This window comes from Fukomys damarensis, unplaced genomic scaffold (assembly GCF_012274545.1).
Source record: "Fukomys damarensis isolate Sample0158 unplaced genomic scaffold, DMR_v1.0_HiC HiC_scaffold_2, whole genome shotgun sequence".
In the NCBI taxonomy this organism is placed as follows: domain Eukaryota; kingdom Metazoa; phylum Chordata; class Mammalia; order Rodentia; family Bathyergidae; genus Fukomys; species Fukomys damarensis.
Genome location: NW_022900914.1, coordinates 11,739,272 through 11,757,694, shown reverse-complemented (window position 1 = coordinate 11,757,694; position 18,423 = coordinate 11,739,272). Strand labels below are relative to the sequence as shown.

General features: G+C 50.5%; 1 protein-coding gene across 2 annotated transcripts in view; it reads left to right on the top strand.

Moving 5' to 3' along the window:
• Galnt14 (polypeptide N-acetylgalactosaminyltransferase 14) overlaps positions 1–18,423 on the top strand; it is a 244,636-nt gene that overhangs the window by 207,038 nt on the left and 19,175 nt on the right. For both annotated transcript variants that reach the window (XM_010645360.2, XM_010645351.2), the window contains 4 exons: positions 4,597–4,684; positions 5,351–5,435; positions 7,725–7,828; positions 17,738–17,864. In XM_010645360.2, coding sequence (XP_010643662.1) covers positions 4,597–4,684; positions 5,351–5,435; positions 7,725–7,828; positions 17,738–17,864 — 404 coding nt within the window. The remainder of the gene's footprint in view (positions 1–4,596; positions 4,685–5,350; positions 5,436–7,724; positions 7,829–17,737; positions 17,865–18,423) is intronic.

Here is an 18,423-nt window from a genome sequence, read left to right as displayed (position 1 = left end):
CTAATTGTAAAACATTTTCATCCCCTTAAAAGGAAACCTCACACCCAGCAGCGTTCTTCCTTCTCCTCCGTTCCCCTGACAGATACTAATCTACTTTCTGTCTGTGGTTTTGCCTATTCTGTACATTTCATATAAACGGAGTCATCCGACATGCGGCCTATTGACTCTGGCTTCTTCCATTTAACGTGTACGTATTTGAGCTTCATCTGCACCGTAGCTTGTATCAGTATTCCTTCATGGCTTAATAACATTCTGTGGGGTGTATAGACCGCATTTTGCTTCCACATCCATCGATGGACTTTTAGGTTGCTTCCACCTTTACCTTCCGGTGTAAGTTTTCTTGGGGGTGCCTGTTTTCAGTTCTTTAGGATATGTGTACAAAGGAGTAGAACCGCTGGGTCACATGGGATTTGATGTGTCACCCACGGGGATACCTCCTGTCCCAGGATGACCTGTCCTAGCAGGATGTGTTGAGGGAGGCTTGACTTCCTGCAACAACCTTAATGAGCCTATGAAGTCCTTCTCATCCCAGGGGCTCTGAGTCCGTCTCAGAGGCCTCCCACCAAGATATCTTGGTTCTGGATGCGAAGCCAGCCTTACTTGCTGGTCAGGCAAAGTCTTCATCGGTGCCCCGAAGATAAGGGCTGCCTTTTTGCCCCAAACACTCCTCCTCGGGAGTCACTCAGCCCCAAGTCTGAACTCAGCTCACAAGTTAGGCTCCTTGCTCACCACTGCTGTTTGAACTGAAGCTTTCCTAGCCAAGAGCTTCACTAGGCAAAGCCCAGAACCAGGTCAGGCTCTGCCCGTCACAGAGGCCTTTGAGTGGTGCAGAGGCTTCCCTGAGCCCCTGCCCCTCTATTCTCTGGAACAGCCCCCCGAGACTCCCTGGGGGGTGGCAGGGAGTATGAGTGCATCTCTGTGTCTTGTCTCAGTGCAAAATGTGATTTGATCTTGTGAGTGGAAGTGGAAATTTTAAGCTGTAATTGGAGATTGGGATTTTCAAAAATAGAAAGAGATAAGAAGGAAGCCAGGCTTGAGCTGTCCTGAACCATCATCCTCAGCTGGTGTTTTCCACATTGAAAACCTCCCTAATTTCCCTCCTCTTCCCTCAGTTACATCATGATGCTGGAAACAACCACCGAGTTAGGTTCCTTCTGTTTTATTTTTTTTTGTATCATAGCCTTCTCTTCTCCCCCTTCTTCTGCGTATTTCTTTAGCAGGAAAGATTTTAAGAAATCCTAACCTCTAGCAGATCGATCATAGCTCGCAAGGACTTCTGTGCCTTACTTGTGTGCTCTCCTAGCTTCTTCCTCACATGAACCCTGTTTAAAGGCAGGGTCATTTTGAAAATAATAATTTATCTTCCCTTTATAGATGGGAAAGGGGAGTCCCTCAGAGGGTGCTAGTTTGCTAAGGTCACATGTATTCTGGCAGAAGCAGAATAGAAACCCAGGTGTCCTATCAACTTGTCCCGCCCCACCGAGTCACCCCCCAACCCCGTGAGAGCCCCCCTGCACCGTTTCCCTCCCCTCTCCTCCCTGCAGGCCACCTGGCTGTGTCTGCCTCCGAAATGGGAGTCATTGACTCTCTGTCCACCTTCCCTAGACTCTGAAGTCTCACTCATCTTCGTGTCCTCACAGTCCCTAAATTGCAGTAGATTACTGCGGGTGCCCCTAGAAGTCTCAGGTTGCCCGTCCGTGTGGTTTAATTATGTGAATCAGTGAAGAAACAAGAGGTATGGCAGCCGAAGTGATTGATGGCTACAGCCTCTGTTATTGCTCCCTAGTAAGGGAGGGAGAGGACCTTGGAGCTGCTTGGGGGAGGTGGGAAGATGGTGGAATTCAGGATCTGTCAGGGATCCCACGGCTGTCTGACTGGGCCTAGAGGTGACCTGGCTTTCAAGATACAGCCCCTGGGACACGCGGGCCAGGTCTCTGGCAGGTCTGTGTACTGGGAGCTCCTTACCCCTGAGCCTCCGGGAAGGCCACCCTGTTTAGTGCAATGACCCAGACACATGCAGCCAGGGACCCACAGCATCCTGAGAGGGAGTTCAGAGGATGGCTGCTGCAGAGGGTGGAAAAGCCTCCCTGCCTGCCTCCCTGAGTCCTGCTGGCTTCCCCAGGCTGCCTTCTTTTAGCCAGCAGTGCCTGAGCATCTCCTATCCACAAGGCTCTGGGCTGGGGCTGAGAGGTACAACAGTTGAGCAGATGCCCACTGATGTGGGGCGCTCGGAGAGCTCTGTCCTGGCTTTGGTGGCTCCTTCAGTCCTTTTTAATGGTCGTGACTCCTCATGGTCCTTGACCCCAAACAGCCCTCCCTGCCTGGCTGTGACAGCAATCATAGCACAGAAGAGACTTCAGGACTGGCAGGAGGCTGCCCTGGAACCTGGCACAACCCCAGAGGAAGAGCCCATGGGTGGTTTCTGGGAAGCCCACGGCCCAAGTGAGGAGCTAGAATTTTACCTTGCATTTTTATTTTTCAGATATCGAGGAAAGATTTTAAAAAAACATCCTAACTAAGCAGGATTATAGTTTGAGGATCTCAAGGACCACCCTCGGGCTCTGTAGCTTGCTTGTAATTTGTAATAAATCGGCAAGTCTGATATGGAGTATTTATTACAGTATGAAGGTCAACAGAAGGACTTGTTGCAACTGCAGCAGCCCCAAAACTCGCTGTCAGACCTATGAAGATGTCTCCGAACTTGAGAACATTTCAGAATCCAAGGGACAAGAGCATCTTTGGGGGTGTGTTTGTGTATGCTTGTATGTGGCCGCAGCAGACCAGACACATCCTGACAGTGGCCCCAGATGAGCCCCACAGGGACCGCTGCAGCTGGGCAGGTGCAGCGTTGACAGTGATCGAAGCGTCTGTGACCCCCCGCAAAGGGAGTAGCACCGAACTGACATGAGCCTTGCGTCTCCACACGGGCCTGTTGGCTTTCAGAGGCTCCTTGTTACTGTCAGAGTCACGTGTGGGAGGCTCGGGACAAATTAAGTCTGTGAACTTAGAATCAGGCACTCAGTGAATCTGGAGCTTAAAATAAAAAGACAACCTCATTTAGGGGAAAGATTGAGCCAGGAAATTAAATGGCTTCAAGGAGAAGCAGAGGTTCTTGCCTGTGTTAGCTGAAGGATAGTTGTACAGAGAGTGGAAAAGCCGTCTTGCCGGTTTCCCAGGCTGCTTGCTTCCCTGTGACCTACCCTCGAGTCTCCCAGGCCACCACCCTCAGTCAGGTTATGGTTCACCGCAATGGGAAACTTGAAAAAAACATAATGCCTGTAAGCCCCAGGACCTGGCGACTTCGCTTGCATGTTTTGAAAGCCCTCCCTGGATGGTTTCCATGCCTGTAGATGGGTGGCTTGGGGAAAGCGGTGAGCGGTGATCCTGGAGAGTAAGATGCAAGCCTGGTTTTTCAAATTTTTTAATTTTTTTAATTGATGCAAAAATTGTACACATTCATGGGCTACTGAATGGTATTTTGATCCATGTATGCAATGCATAATGATCAAATCGGGGTAATTAGTATTTCTTTCACCTGAAGCATGAATCATTTCTCTGTGTTGGAAACATTCAAAATCTTGTCTTCTAGCTATTCTGCAATAAACTATTATAAACTGTATTTACCCTACTGTGCTATGGAACACTAAAGGTGATTCATTCATTCTTTCTTTCTTTCTTTCTTTTTTTTTTTGTTGTTGTTGTTGTTGAATTTTGGAACAAGGTCTTGCTAAGTTGCCAGAGCTAGCCTTAAATTTGTGATCACCACTGTGCCTGGCCTCGCTCTTCTTTTTTACTGTGTCTGGGTACCCATTATGCGTCTCTCTCCTTCCTCTCTCCCTACCCTTCCCGTGACCTCTGTTCCACTCAGATGGCTCTGCTTGTTCTCACTCATAGGTGGAAGCAGGCTGGGTTGTGGTGGTCTCGGGTGCCATCTGAAGGAATCTGTGCCTGCCTTTAGAGGAGATTCCAGGTCTCATCAGTCGCGTGGCACAGCTGGGTTGTGTATGAGAGAGGCAGCCTCGGCAGCTACAGGAAGAACGAAGGGAAAGAGGATGAACAGGGTGGGGAGGAACTTGAGAGCCCACTGCTGTATTCCACACAGGAGGGTATGGAACGGAGGCAGGGTGAATTCAAAGCGCCGTTTTAGAGTCGGCACCAGCAGGAGTTTAATCTGGTTGGAGGGCAGGGTAAGGCTTAATTTGGAGCTAGTGGAGGGGATTATGTGATGATCTCTTAACAGAGATGAGGGATTTAGGGAAAGGAGCACGTGTGGGAGAAGACAAACTGCCATTCGAAGGCTGAGTGGTTGCAGCTGAGGGTGGCCTGTGCATGCAGGATCAAGGCTGGGATCCCCTACTGTTCCCTACCCTTCTTGTGTGGCCCAGCAATCAAGGACATGTTTGTGGCATTCAAGCATCAGACCAGAGAGGTCGCGTGTCCAGTGCCCCATTCTGTAGATGCTGAAATAGAGATGCAGAAAGCACTTGCTGAAGGTCATAAGCCCTGTCTGGCCTGCCCAGGGCAAGGCCCTACCAAGCTTTCTGACCCGCTGCTGAGTCGGTCCCCTTGGCAGAGCTCGGGGCCTTTGTTTTGCAGGACTATACGCGGGTGGTGTGCCCTGTGATTGACATCATCAACCTGGACACTTTCACCTACATCGAGTCAGCCTCCGAGCTCAGAGGGGGTGAGTGGGCTCCTGCCTTGCCTGTTAATCTCTTCTTCTCCTTAGTTCATTAACTGGGGGGAGGTGAAGGAAAACCTCTTGGTGTTTTGTCTGGAACATCCAGCCCTGCACCTGTAGTAGAACTCACTCCAGACTGGCGCCCAGAGCTCAGCTCTAAGAAAGGGCTCACCCCAGGGCCTGAGGGTGTGACAGAGCAAGGATTCCCCTGAGTACGCGGGACCACGTTGGTTCTGCACCTCCCCGTTGGCATCGACCTCTCCTCGAGACCCTCCCCCCGCAGCTCCCTGCCTGGAACCCAGCTCTGCCCCCACCCCAAGACAGACTTTCGGGTGACCTTGAGACCTCAAAGCCCCCCTCCTACTTTCCTGAGACTCCGTACTGAGGACCGCATTCTGTAACTGTCCATCTTGTCACCCTGGGGCCCCAGACTGTGCTGTTCTCCTCCGCCCTTTGTTCCCATCTCTGTGCCGCAGAGCCGCTTCAGCAAGGCAGGAGAGGGTAGAGCAAGAGAAGGAAGCTAGGAGGGAATTTTGGCAGCCTGCTGTTGACCAGCATGGGAGAAATCTGTCTTCCCAGGGACCTGAGCATGTTTGTGAGTTTCTGAAGAGGGAGCTTTTCAGGTGCCTTGAGAGACCAAATGGAGTGGGTTGATGCCATGATTTACAGGGTTTGACTGGAGCCTTCACTTCCGGTGGGAGCAGCTCTCCCCAGAGCAGAAGGCTCGGCGCCTGGACCCCACGGAGCCCATCAGGTGAGTAGGAAGGGTTGGCACAGGTGAGCCGGGCCAGGGTAATACCACTGGTTCTTCCCTCTGCCCCATGGTACAGGGACAGGTCCACATGAGATGCTGAAAGGAATATGTGGAGACAGCCCTGCAGCAGCCTACTCTACTTCTGCTCTTATCTCAGGAGGTTTCCATCTTCATGGTGGTTTTAATCTAGGCAGATAGGACCCTCGGGGAGACCTGTGCTGAGGAGGGTGCCCTGCATTGGCCACCCTCACATAGGCCGTGATGGCTTGTGTTTCCTGCTAACAGTGGAGCGTTAAGAGCGTAACTTAGGCTCAAGGACCCCGTGTCTTGGCTTTCACGATTCACCCTGAGAAGGCTGCAAGCCTGTGAGTGGAGGCTGATATCAAGGCACTGCCCGTGCTGTGTGTAATCAGGATGCCTGCTCCAGTCTGTGTGAGAACACAGTGGCATGTGAGCTCTGAAGTGCCAGCATCATGCTGTGGGCGGCTGACTTCATCCACAGGGGCTCTTTCTGGTTCCACTGGGACCCACAGCACACGCTGGCAAGCTGTCTGCCTGGGCTCAGGCCTCATCTGAGGGCTCGACATAGAGTGAAGCATAGTGGTCCTGTGGGGAGACCACCCTCAACATCAAGTGTGTGGCTGTGAGGTCCTGTCTAAGACTGAATGCGAACATGTCCCAGGCTTCAGGCTAAAATAAGTCTGCCTTGGGTGGGAAGATAAAAAGTGCATGAAGAACTACAGAGAAGGCCCCAGGGTTGGAATTTCTCCATTCGGTGGCTTAAGACTGCCCAGAATTATTCGAGGACATTTATTTGTGTCTCTGTTACCTGACACATAATAACTGTTGAATTACATTCATTGAATTGACTAAGTCAAACTGAGGACTGAGGGAGCTGTGAAGAGTTGAATGACTATGTTCCAAACAGGTAGGTGGGTAGGAACTCAGAACTCTACTGTAGACTAGGACTGTGTCTCAAATACCTACGGGCACCTTGTCCCTCCTGCAACTTTTGGTGCCAAGAGAGAGACTGGAGCCAGACGGCACTCTGGACTTTATTACTAAAGGAAAGGAGATACTTCTTACCAGGCCGAGCATCATGCAGTGCACATCAGCTCCTCAGAGGTAGTGCATGAGGCAAGTATGACATGAGGAAAGCATTACCTGTCTAGGGACCCTACTGGAGTGGCTCAAGTCAAGGGCAAAGCTGATGCCACAGCTGCCTGGGTTTTTCTGTTCTTGTTCTAGTTAGAGGTGTTTCAAGGTAGTTCTTCTTCTTGTATAGTGCCTCGGCTTATCAGAGAGGAGTGTTTCCCAGGATTAGACCAGTGCTCAGGGAGCAGCAGGCTGTTGTAGGAAAGGTAGACCTGAGCCCTGAGTGCCCACAACCTCCCCAGCCATTGATTTTACTGATACACGTCCTTACACTTATGGGCTTATTTGCTTGGATTCTGCTACTCTTCTCTACCTTCCTTTCTTTCCAAACAGTTTCTCTGGCATCTGTCTCAGTAATCAAGAGCCAGGGGAGGTTAGGGATGGGGCACCCCAAGAAGAAAATGAAGATGAGAGCGTATGAGTTTGCCTTGGCTGCAGTAACAAGTACTTCATACTGAGTGGCTTAAATAGTTGAGAACCTGTCTCACAGTTACAGAGGCCGGAAGTCTAAGACAGAGCTGTTGGCAGGGGTGGCGCCTTCTGAAGGAGGGTATTCCACACCTTTCTCTTCAGCTTGCGGATGTCTTTTCTCTGTGTTTCCACATCGTCATCTTACTGTAATCTTCCCTTTCTTCTAAAAACCCCAGTCATACTGGATTAGGCTCCACTCTAACGGTCTCATTTTAACTTGGTCACCAAATAAGGTCACATTCTAAAGTACTGGGGGCTAGAGATACCCCTTTGGGGAAAGGAGACATAATTCAACCCATGAGGGAGGGGCAAAGCGGGAAGACAAGAGTGAGCCTGGTCTCAGGCCGGCAGGTGCTGCCCCAGCCCTTGTCTGTCTTGTCATGGCCACACTGCCCTGGCTCCCAGTTAGGGAGTACCCCCTGGGCAGGGCCTGGGGAGCAAGCTGATGGGGAATCGCGGGAAGGGCGCCTGTCTACAAAGTTAGGAGATTTACAAGCAGAGGACAAAACCTTGTTTTAGGTAATTGAAATATATATTGGCCCTTCTGAAGAGGAACAGAGATGGGGTGGTGGCATTGAGTTCTGGACTCCCAGGGTGTCCCAGAGTTTGGGTGTTTCTCCCTCCTATAACAGACTCCCCTGACTTTTCCTTCCAAATGTGCAGAACTCCGATCATCGCCGGAGGGCTCTTTGTGATTGACAAAGCTTGGTTCGATTACCTGGGGAAATACGACATGGACATGGACATCTGGGGTGGGGAGAACTTTGGTGAGTCCTCATTCTATATATCCTTGCCTATCCCGTTCTATATGTTCTGGGGGCTGGGGCAGGGCTCACTGTGTCCTTGAGCCCAGCTGGCAGCTGAACAGAGCCACATATACCTGGATGTGGCCCTGGGAGACACCGAGTGAGCCACTCCTGTGGGGAAGGCTGGGTGCAGTGCCGGAGCAGTGGAGTGGGAGGGTAGCAGTGATAAAAGCATTTCTTCACGGGACCTGGTGGATGCTGAAGACCCAGGCAGAAATACAGCCAGGCTTACTTGGGGAAAAGATAAGATACAAAAGCTAGAAGGGAAAAATCAAGGAAAAGCCCCAAGTCCAAGGGGCCAAGGGCCAGCTGGAACGAGGAGTGCTGGACTAGGGGATTTGGAATTGGAAGGAACCTGGGGAGAAGGAGAAGGAGAAACAGGAAGGACACTGGCATTCCTTAACATCTATGAACACCCCTTGGCTGCTCTGATTGTAGTACACAGCACTAGACTGATGGGGAGTCTGGGTCGTTGCCACAGAAACCCTGGAGGGATCTTGCCCTTACCATTTAGGCAGAGAGGAAGAGGGGAATGAAAGAGGATGGCCACTCAGCCCTGAACTGTCCACACAGATGGCTAGGTCTGGCCATGCTGGTGTAGAGCTGAGGTTTGCAGCTGCAGGAGAAGCAGCAGCCAGAAAGCCCCCATGCATCTAACTGGTAACACTAAGTGCCCCCTTTTTCCCCATGTGTTGAAAGCATAACTTCAAGCTAGGCATGGGAGTGCACCTGTAACTCCCTGTAATCTCAGTATTCTGGGAAGTAGAGGCAGGAGGTTTGTGAGTTTGAGTACAGCCTTAACAAATGAGTAACTTAGCAAAAACCCTGTCTAGTAATAAAAACGAGTTAGGGATATAGCTCAGTGTGAAGGCTCTCGGTTCAATTCCCAGTACCGCAGAAGAAGAAAAACAAAAGGTTTCACTTTGGAATAAAGAGCCGGAGGCCTCCTTCTTGAAGTGGCTGTAAAACCAAGTGAGGAAAGTACATGAAAGCCCTGGCACCGGGTGGGCATGATGAAGTTGAGTTTCCCTCCAGCAGGTGAGACCTACGAGATGCAGGAGGAGAGAGCCATGGTGGTTTTGTTTGTGGCCGTCTCCAGCCCTCAGTGTACACAGTGCCTGCTACGCAGGAGGCGCACAGTAACAGCTGAATGAACAAGTGGCAGTGGAGTGAGGGAGAGGCCCTGCATGCCAGAGCCCTTTCCCGCTCAGCCAAGGCGAACACATCAGCGTGGGCTCTGGGAGCGGCATATGGGCCAAGAGAGTGATCCGTTGGGTTCCTCCTGGCACTTGGAAGTAATCCCCAGTGCTGTCCACTGCCACTTTTGTCTCCTGTCCCTGGCTTCAGAGTGTTTTATGGCTTTCTTCTTCAGTCACTAAGAGTTATTTCCCAGGAATTTATGGCTTCTGGCCTAACCCACAGCATCTGTTCTCCCAAACGGGGCAGTGTAGAGAAATCCATCAGAAGAGTTGACCTCCTGCCAGATGAGGGCAGGAATGAAGTGCAGTCAGTTACACAGAAGACGCCCACACCCCTTCACCAGCACCTCCTGAGACCCTGTCCCTGCAGGCCTCCTGGAATGGGATGTCCTTGGTGTGTGGGTGTGGAGTTCAACGCCAGATCTGCCTGCACCAGCCCAGGAGAACCCGGCATTCTCAGTGGGCCAGAGATTTCTCTGAAGGCAGAGCTGATTGTACACCCCAGTGCTCACTGTGCCTGTGCTAGTGATGAGTGCCAGCCTTCCCCCCCACCGGTGTGAGTCCTCCCTGCAGCAGCGCCCCTGATAAGACACCCGGCAACCAGTCTGCTGCAGTGCTATGCACGATGATGCATTTGTTTCGCAGTTGAGCACTCTGTGTTGAGATTTTTTTGGTGGCGTTGTTAGGAAGTCTCCTAAATTGAAGCTACCTTCCGCCAGCTTGTCTCTGGAGTTCAGTCTGTCCTCTCGAGCCACACAAGGTGAGTACGATCTTCCTTCCACATGGCAATGACATTCGGATGCAGGCAGCATCCAAGGATGGCACATTCTGGTCCAACATGCCAGTACCTCTCCTTTATAGCAATGTTAACACACATCTGCTCAAATCAAGACTCAATCTCATTTAGCTGGCTTCGGAGTTGTCTGGCATTAGCAGGGGCTGATTTGAGTAGAGAAGTTGGGAAAGGGTCCCGGGAAGGTGTGGGAGAGATATTTTATAATCCATCACAAAAATTTTAAACCACAAAAAAAAAACCACTTCTGACAGCTATCACAGGAAGCACATTGCTTCTCACACCCCAACATTCCATTATGTTGTAGTTGGCTAATAGCACTTTGAAAGCCACTTTTTTTTTTTTTAAGAATTTAATATGCCAGAAAAGGTGGTGCTTTTCCAAGCATGCATATACCAGGCGGACAGGGTAACATGTGCAGGTGGGGGCACAAGGCACCGGCGTGTGTAAAGGTGGGCATTTGAAAGTGTGTCTGCGTGGCGACCAGGGATTTGGACGGGGAATATGAGTGAAGCTTCAGCTGCAGAGGAGAGGTGCTACCAACACTAAAGAAGCTGCCTGTCCGAGTAAAGGAATCCTGGCTCCACGGTGTGGCAGGAGAGCCGTCATGCTGCCAAGTCCTAAAGATCCACCTCCCTTCGCGTCCCTCACACCCTCTCACCCACCCAGCTGTCAGTGCTCTTCTACCTTGGCTCTGCCTGTCAAATCCATCTTCCACACTCCTGCCCAAGTGCTCCTCCTGGAATGGACCTCCCAGGCTACGTCCACCGTGGCCCCCTCCTGTCCTGAGGAGGGAGCCCATGGTCCTCTCCTGGGTCGCTGTTATGGCCTTGTCTGCTTCTTCAGCCTCGTCACCTGCCTCTTCCTCCAACCTTAAGTCCAGAGGTGATGAGAAGCCCCCCGTACGCCTCAGACTGTGCCTGACCTCCATGCTGACTCCCTTTCTGCCAAATGCAGACTCCCCTGCAGAAGGCAGCACTGAGGAGGTCTTTTCTAGCACGGGGACACCTTTCCTGCCCTCACTTGGGCCCGTCCCTTCCCTCCCTCTGTGCTCAACACCACACTCTCTTCACTTGTGTCTGTCACCCCGCCCTGCCTCTTGCTAAACCTGGAGCTACTTAAAAGTAAGAGCTTTCATCCAGCCTGGCATTCTCAGAGCACAGAATAGTAGAAACTGCTCATTAGATGTATATGCAAAAAGTAGAGACTGCAAGGGAAGGGAATTCAGGGGAGGAAGGCATTGGAATCTACAGGGAATTGGTTCTAGGACCACTCCCCAGACCAGTCTGTGGATCAAGTCCCTTATATAAAATAACACACTGTTAGCACAAAACCTATACACAGCCTTTTATATGCTTTAATCTCTCAATTACCTATGTATGCAATACAGTGTAAATGCTGTATAAATAGTTGTTATACTATATGGTTTAGGGGGGAATGAGTCTGTATATGTTCCAGACAGATTCGGCTTTTAAAATATTTTCAGTAAAATAATAAGCCATGGTTGGTTGGACCTGTGGCTGAGGAACCCATAGATATAGAGGGCTGACTGTACAATATATGAGGCACCATTTAAAATAGGCTTTATTGCATTAAATGGAACCATGTTTAAGTGTTCCCTTTAAATATGAGAGTAGTAACAGCAGGCAGAAGCAGCTTTCCTTTCCAAGAAATAGAGTTTCTATTTGCTCTAGATGTGCTTGTGTGTGTAAATTGTATAGCACAAGAATAGGGCATCATATTGGCCAAGACCACTGTGGCCCCCGGCTCACTTGCAAGGCTGCCCCTGCCCCACCTCATCTTGCTTTTTATCAGTGAGTAGCAGCTGCTGATGGACTGGCTGTAGCGGCCATGGGGAAGCCCTGCTGCTGCATCTTGACCGAACTCCCACTGCACGCTCACACTTTGACTCTGGTGCCATCGTTCCCACAAAGTGTCTCTGAGACGAGCTGAATAGTTTTGATAATTATATCTACAGTTTAGGATATGAGCAGGCATTAGGGAAATGTAGCTTTTAGGCTCTTTTTTTCAGTCAATTTGCATTAAAATTGGATGCTTAAATTCCAATTTACATAACACAGGATACGTGTAATATATCTACTTACTTTGAGCTGCATCTTATGTTTGGCTTTTGGTCTTTAGAGATAAAAGGAATCTGTTGCCCATTAAGAAGTATATAGGGGGATGTATTTCCAATAAAGGAGACCTTGCCACACATAAGTAGGGAGAATGTGGGATTCCTGAATTTAGAATAAGAGGTTACTAAAACACAACAGGCACAAAAGACAGTGCTGAGAAGCAAGAAATGAGATGGATCCCAGAAAGAACTCACCACCACCCACTATCCCAGAATGTTGTCTGGGATGCCAAGCTATTCTAAGCTTGGGGTGTGTGTGTATTATCAGAAGAGTGTGGGCTGTAGAATCAGGCAGGACTAAGTCTGAGTCCTGTAGTAACCACTGACTTCCTCACCTGGGGAAGTTACTTCACCTCTCTGAGCCTGTTTCCAAGCCATAAAGTGGACACAGTGATGTCTGGTAGAGAGAATGAGCCCCCCAAAGGTATCCCCTCCCCAACCCTTAGCACCTATCAAGATGTCACCTTACATGGCAAAAGGGATTTAGGTGATGTGATACTAATTGATGACTGGAAGTTAGGACTAGTAGAGCTTGCTTAGACTCCAGGCAGCAGAGAGGCGGAACAAGTCAGACTTGAGGCTCAGGGAGGTCTGACTGGTCATGCTGGTCTAAAGATGGAGGTAGAAGCATCTAAATAGCAAGAAGGGGCCAGGAAAGAAAAGAGAACCTCAGTTCCGCTGACCAAGAGCTCTGTTCTGCAAACAAACTGAGCTTCCAGAAAGGAGCATGTGTCCCACTGATGCCTTGATTTCACCTTGTGAGACCCTGAGCAGAGGACTCAAGCCCACCAAGTTTGTGGCAGTTCATTAAGACAGTACTAGAAAATGATCGCATCCCAAGTTGCGGGGCTGTGTGAGACAGTGAGACCGTGCATGAGCCTCTGCTCTAGCAGGACCGGCTGCCTTCCTTTGTGAACCAGATGAGAACAACATCAGGTAAAGGATAGTTATGTCTGGCCTGCCAGGATAGTCCATTCCTGCTACTTTTGGCCTCATACTTTCCGTGCTCTTAATTCAAGATTAGGGAAGTGTCCTTGTCTAGAAAGAGCACCAAGTTGGGTAAAATACCACCTTTCCCTCAGATGGAGAGTATGGAAAAGCTGCCCAGTGCTCTGCTCCTGTCTGAGCGGAGGCTACTCTGCTGAACCCATTCCCAGGTGCCATCCCTCGGGCCACCCTCTGCTGCTGCTCCCAAGTCTCCCCATGTCGAATTGAGTTTCATCACAGGGGATCCTGGCAGATGCAGGTGCCACTTTGACATGTGCATTTAGCCATATAGTCAGTGGTGACAGCGCTGTGCTTGTGGTTAGTAATTGTCCAGAAATAGAGTTCTGGATGCAGCCTTGATTGCCCCAGATGTGGATGAAATGTAATTTTAGTCACAGGTTCAAGGCTGTCTTTTGTGGACCAGTGAGAGTATCTTTAGACAAGTTCCTGCATTCATTAAGGGATGATAGCAGAGTATCTTAGCTGATTTTGTGCTACTGTAAGGGAATGCCAGACTAAGATATAGAGAGCAGGGATTTACTTCTTATAGTACTGGAGGCTGGGAAGTCCAGGCTCCAGGAACTCGCATCTGGCAAGTACTTCTTACTGTACCATCCTGTGGTAGAAGGCGGACAGAGCTCGCGTAACAGGGGCGAGGGGATCATGGACTTAATGTGTAGCAGGAACCCACTTCAGGGATAGCTAATGGCTCCTGAGATGCTAACAACCCATACATGAGGGCAGAGCCCTCGGGACCTAAGCACCTCTTAAAAGGCCCACTTCTCAACAGTGTTGCTTTGGGGATCCAATTTCCAACACGTGCGCCTTGGGGGACATATTCTAGCCATAGCACAGAGGTCATTTCCTGGCACAGAAAGCCCAGAGAACTTAAAAATTACCATTGCACATGCACATGTGTACGTTTAGTAATTCCAGTATGTAAATCTGTCTCTTGCTGCCACCTCCATCCTCTCCAAGCCCTTTGGCTTCCATAGGCTTAAACTTGGGCAGAGATGGAGTGGGTGACATGCTTGTATAGAGTATGCGTATGTGAATCTTGTGTGAGGCGCCATGTAAAACCGACTCCATGGAACAGTGTCCATGTGGAAGGGTGCCCTCTGCCTTGGTTAAAAACCAGGCTACAAAACCAGTTTAGAACCTTGGCCAGCCCAGTGAACAGGGGCACATGCATAGCCACCATGTGCTTCCCAGAGAGACAGTGAGCTGTTCACCCCGAATTACTGCCAGCCATTCATGGGCTCTCCAAGTAGGTGTTTGTTCAGGAGAGTGTGTGAGGCCCCGAGGAAGGCTGATGGGCTGATGAGGAGATGGAAGGAAAGGGATGGGAATGGCTGGCAGGGGGCACTTTGCTCCTGAATATTAATCTGAAGCTCAAAGACAGTAAGACCCTCACAGTGGCCCCGGGGAGGCCAAGCATTTACACACCTCCCTGCCCCGAATGCAGACCGTATTTGCGTTTATGTGGCGTTCATGACCAGGGATGTGATGTGGGCACTGGCTCAGCAAGAACCTCCTCCAGACTCCCCTCTCAAAGCCCATTGCTGCCTCTTCCTTCACTGATGAAATGATGATGCTTCAGGGGTGTTGATCTGGAGAGCAGGGCTCCAGCTGTGCCTCACACCTCTGTCCACTCTAGTCTTAAGGTTCGTATCCGGGCCTCCCTGCAGGAAAAGCAGGGATTAACAGACGTTTCCTAAAGCTTCAGCAGAACTCTGCCAACCAGCAACTCTAGCTCGCCAGCCCAGCAAGATGAAGTCAGGGGCACAGATAAGGGCAAGACAGCCATAAATCCTGGGTTTTAAATATTCCACACTGTACTGTCTATAAATAATTGCCATGATCGGGAAACCCCAGGCTGCATTTCCCACAATGTCTCTGGACTCCAGTGGCAGTATGGCAGTCCATGTCAGGCTGAGCGCCTCCTGAAAGTTTGGTTATGACCATCTGCACTTCAGAGAAGAGGAATTGAACTCCTGGGATGCAGGTTCCTCTGGGTGGAGCAGCTAGCCTGAAGAGCTAAGCCATTGGGAATACTGGTGAGTGAGTCAATAAGGTAGAAATGCAGCTTATGCATTTGTCACTTGTGTTAGTTTGTGAGCTCCTTTAATTCATATCCTTGTATCCACAGTTGCATTGGCCAGTTGCAGATGTTCTTGTTGAGGCAGGTGGTATTGAGGCAAGAGCCTGAATGTTGGAGTTGAGGAGCTTGACTTCGCTTCCTACCAGCTCACTGTCAGCCAGCCCCTAGAAGTGGGCACCGGTGCCCTGGAGTAGATCTAAGGCTGGTGGAATCGAGGGCAGTTCTCAGCATGGAGTGAGACCCTAGGGTCAGATGAGGAAGCAGTGTCAGGAGTCATTCAAACACAGAGCCTCAGGGTGAAGGGGAAGAACAGCAAGAGAGCAGAGGAAGATGGAAAAGAGCCAGGGCCAGATGAAAGCAAGGAGTCTCATGCCAGAACTGTGGCAGAGGGAGGGGGTCGGTGGATTCTGAGAGAAGCAAAATGCTGGACAGAGGCAACACGGAGAGCACCAGCTTGTGGGGTTTGGGAGGTAGGTTGAAGCCTGGGTTGGAAGGATTTGCTTTGCAAATGATGCGGGACATATGTCTCATTTGAATACATGGATAGGAAGCTATGGTAGCTAAAGCACAGGCGTATCTTTAGAGGAAAGCTGGCACGAAGTACGCAGGTTATATCTAGTAAGCAAGGCTCTCGTCTGTGGTGTGGGGGATTAGAGGAGTTTCCTTTTTAGGAAGTGGAGCAGGGTGTGTTTGGAGTCCCTGCCGGGGAGTGGATTGGATCACACACAAGTAAAGAAGACATCCTGAGACTGAGTCATCTATGTATGGAAGACCCTCAGGATGCTCACTATGCATGGAGATGTGGTGTTGGGCCTTCAGCTGAGCCGCTCCTTGAACAGTGACTCATGTAAACACCAGGCTGTAGACACAAGACTAGGGCCCAAGCAAGGGCTAACCCACCTCAAATCCTGGACCTTTAAGTCTAGGAAGTTCAAGTGTGTCCTGCAGTATAGCAGCAGATGAGAAAAAAGAGGCAGTTGGAAATAGTATAAGAGGGTAGGCAAAGCATATCAGTGTCCAAGCTTTAAAGACACTGGCTTCAGAAAAGCATCTCATGAGTCCTGTCCTTGAGTTTCTAGTCACACTTAGAGTTTACACAACCACCCTCAGGGTTCTGTTTCGTTTGATGGTGGCAGTCCTGAGGAGTGTTGACATGATCTTTGACACATGAGGAAATCAAGCCTCTCCCTGCTGAAGGTTTCCCAGGGACACAGCTAGTAGGTTTCTACAAATTCTGGTCTGCTGAGTCCAAAGCCAAGTTCTTCCTGCTTCTTTTCCTTGGGAATGAGCGTCAGCTTATTCAGGAGAGCTCCCACGCAACAGGCAAAGGGGCAGATGCGGAGAAGGTATGGTGTAGGCTTGGTGGAAAGGAACTCCTGGCTGCAACTCGGTGGCCTTTGCAAGGAGACATGGGAGGAGGCAGGAGAGGACAGTGGAGAGTTGCTGAGGATGTGTGAGTGAGAGCAGGTGAGGGTCAGAATGAAGGCTCGAGGCTGGGGCCCTGCTTGGAGATTTGGAGTGAAGGGGGACAAAGAGAAGGGAGCAAGAGAGACAGTAGACAACAGAAGCCCAGTGGGAGGAGGCATGCGGAGGCCAGGTGTTGGGGCAAAGGCTGCTGGAGGGAACAGGGCAGGCGTGCAGTGGGAAGGCCCTGGGAAACCTGCATTTCATTCCCTGCTTCTGGGCCCCTGGCCTGCTTCCCACGGGGGTGCAGGGGCAGCCAGCCCTGAGTGCAATCAGTAAGGGATACACTGTCTGTAGAGAATTTTAAAGCAAGAATACAACGGTCTAATGGTCGTTCTGTGTTTTTAAAAAAATATCATCATACACTGGCAGTTCTAAACAGCGACAGTGATGAAATGCTTCCCTGACCCTTCAGTATGCCACTGCTTCCTGCTGGGACAGAAGCCCTGCTTGGTGCCTGCTTCTGTGCAGTCCCCAGGGGCAGGAGGAGAGTACACAAAGCACAGCTGCATCTGCTAATTCTACCCCACCCATCGCTCTGAGGTCCCCACTGCAGCAACCAACCAGGAGGAAATGGGTGTGCGTGCACCGTTCTGTCTGGGGGTCTCCCCCAGAGAACTTTGCAACTTCCTGCATCATCTACAGGTGCTCTCAGTTCTTGGTTACTGCCCAGATCCCCTCCTCACGGGCTGTTCAGGACGTCCTTGTCCAGTGCATGGAAGGAGTGTTCGTGGACACCTCAACCAGGTGCCTTCTGGCGGCTTAGAGCTCATGGCTGCACCCTTGTGTCTCCTCGTGACAGACATCTGGTCTGACTTGGAAAAATCTCCCTTGGTCTTCAGTGGAACTCCCTTCTCCCGGGTCTTGGTGATAACCACCTGCAGTCGTAAGATGTGACTCTGTTTATCTTCAACACCGAAACTGCTCCCTAGACTCCCCTTTTTCAGGCAAAACAGCCTTGAAAAGCCTTGTGCCCAGCCATGCTGGACACTGAATACATGTTGGTGTGCCAGCATCTAGTCCTGCATTACCTCAACCACCTCGCAAGTGTGAGCACCATTGTCCACACTTGCAGATGTTCTCCCAGCTGGAGGAACGCAGCCAGTTCTTAGCCACCCATAGTGCCCTTGTCCTGGTGTGCCTGCCACCCAGTACCTCAAAGCCCATGTATGGTGTGTCTGTCTTACAGAAATCTCCTTCCGCGTGTGGATGTGTGGGGGTAGCCTGGAGATCGTCCCCTGCAGCCGTGTGGGACACGTCTTCCGGAAGAAGCACCCGTATGTTTTCCCTGATGGAAACGCCAACACGTACATAAAGTAAGTGTGCACATCCAGGGTTCAGCATGTGTGGGCAGCAGCTGCAGGGCTGCTCTCTAGGCTGCCCAGGAATCCGGAATTAGGGCCAAGGCTTTTCTGATGCATCCTTGGGGCAAGGTTACCTGAAGGGCCTCAGGATGTCAGGTTGCTGGCCAGTGCCATCATACAGGGCTTAGGCTCCAGTATTTGTGGTTGTGTAGGTTACAGGACAGGCAGCTACTTTTTACCCTGCTTTCTAGATCTGCTGTTCCCATCTTCAGGCTGGGTCACTAGGGGAAGATCTTTGCGAAGATGTAGGGATGGACAGCTACCTCTAGGCATCTGCTCCAGGGCCTCACCTATGAACCAGAAGAATCCAGACTAAGCATATCGCAAGAGCCTGGTTTCTGTCCCCAGCATTCTCCTCTCCTGCCTGGGGACAGTACATCTACTCCATAAGATACTGGAACTCAGCAATCTGATGGAGCTCATTTGCCTAGCCCTTCTCTCCCTTTATATACCCTCCCCTTTCCTTCATTTCTCTTCTTTTAAGTCTCCTCTCAAAGGAATATATATATAT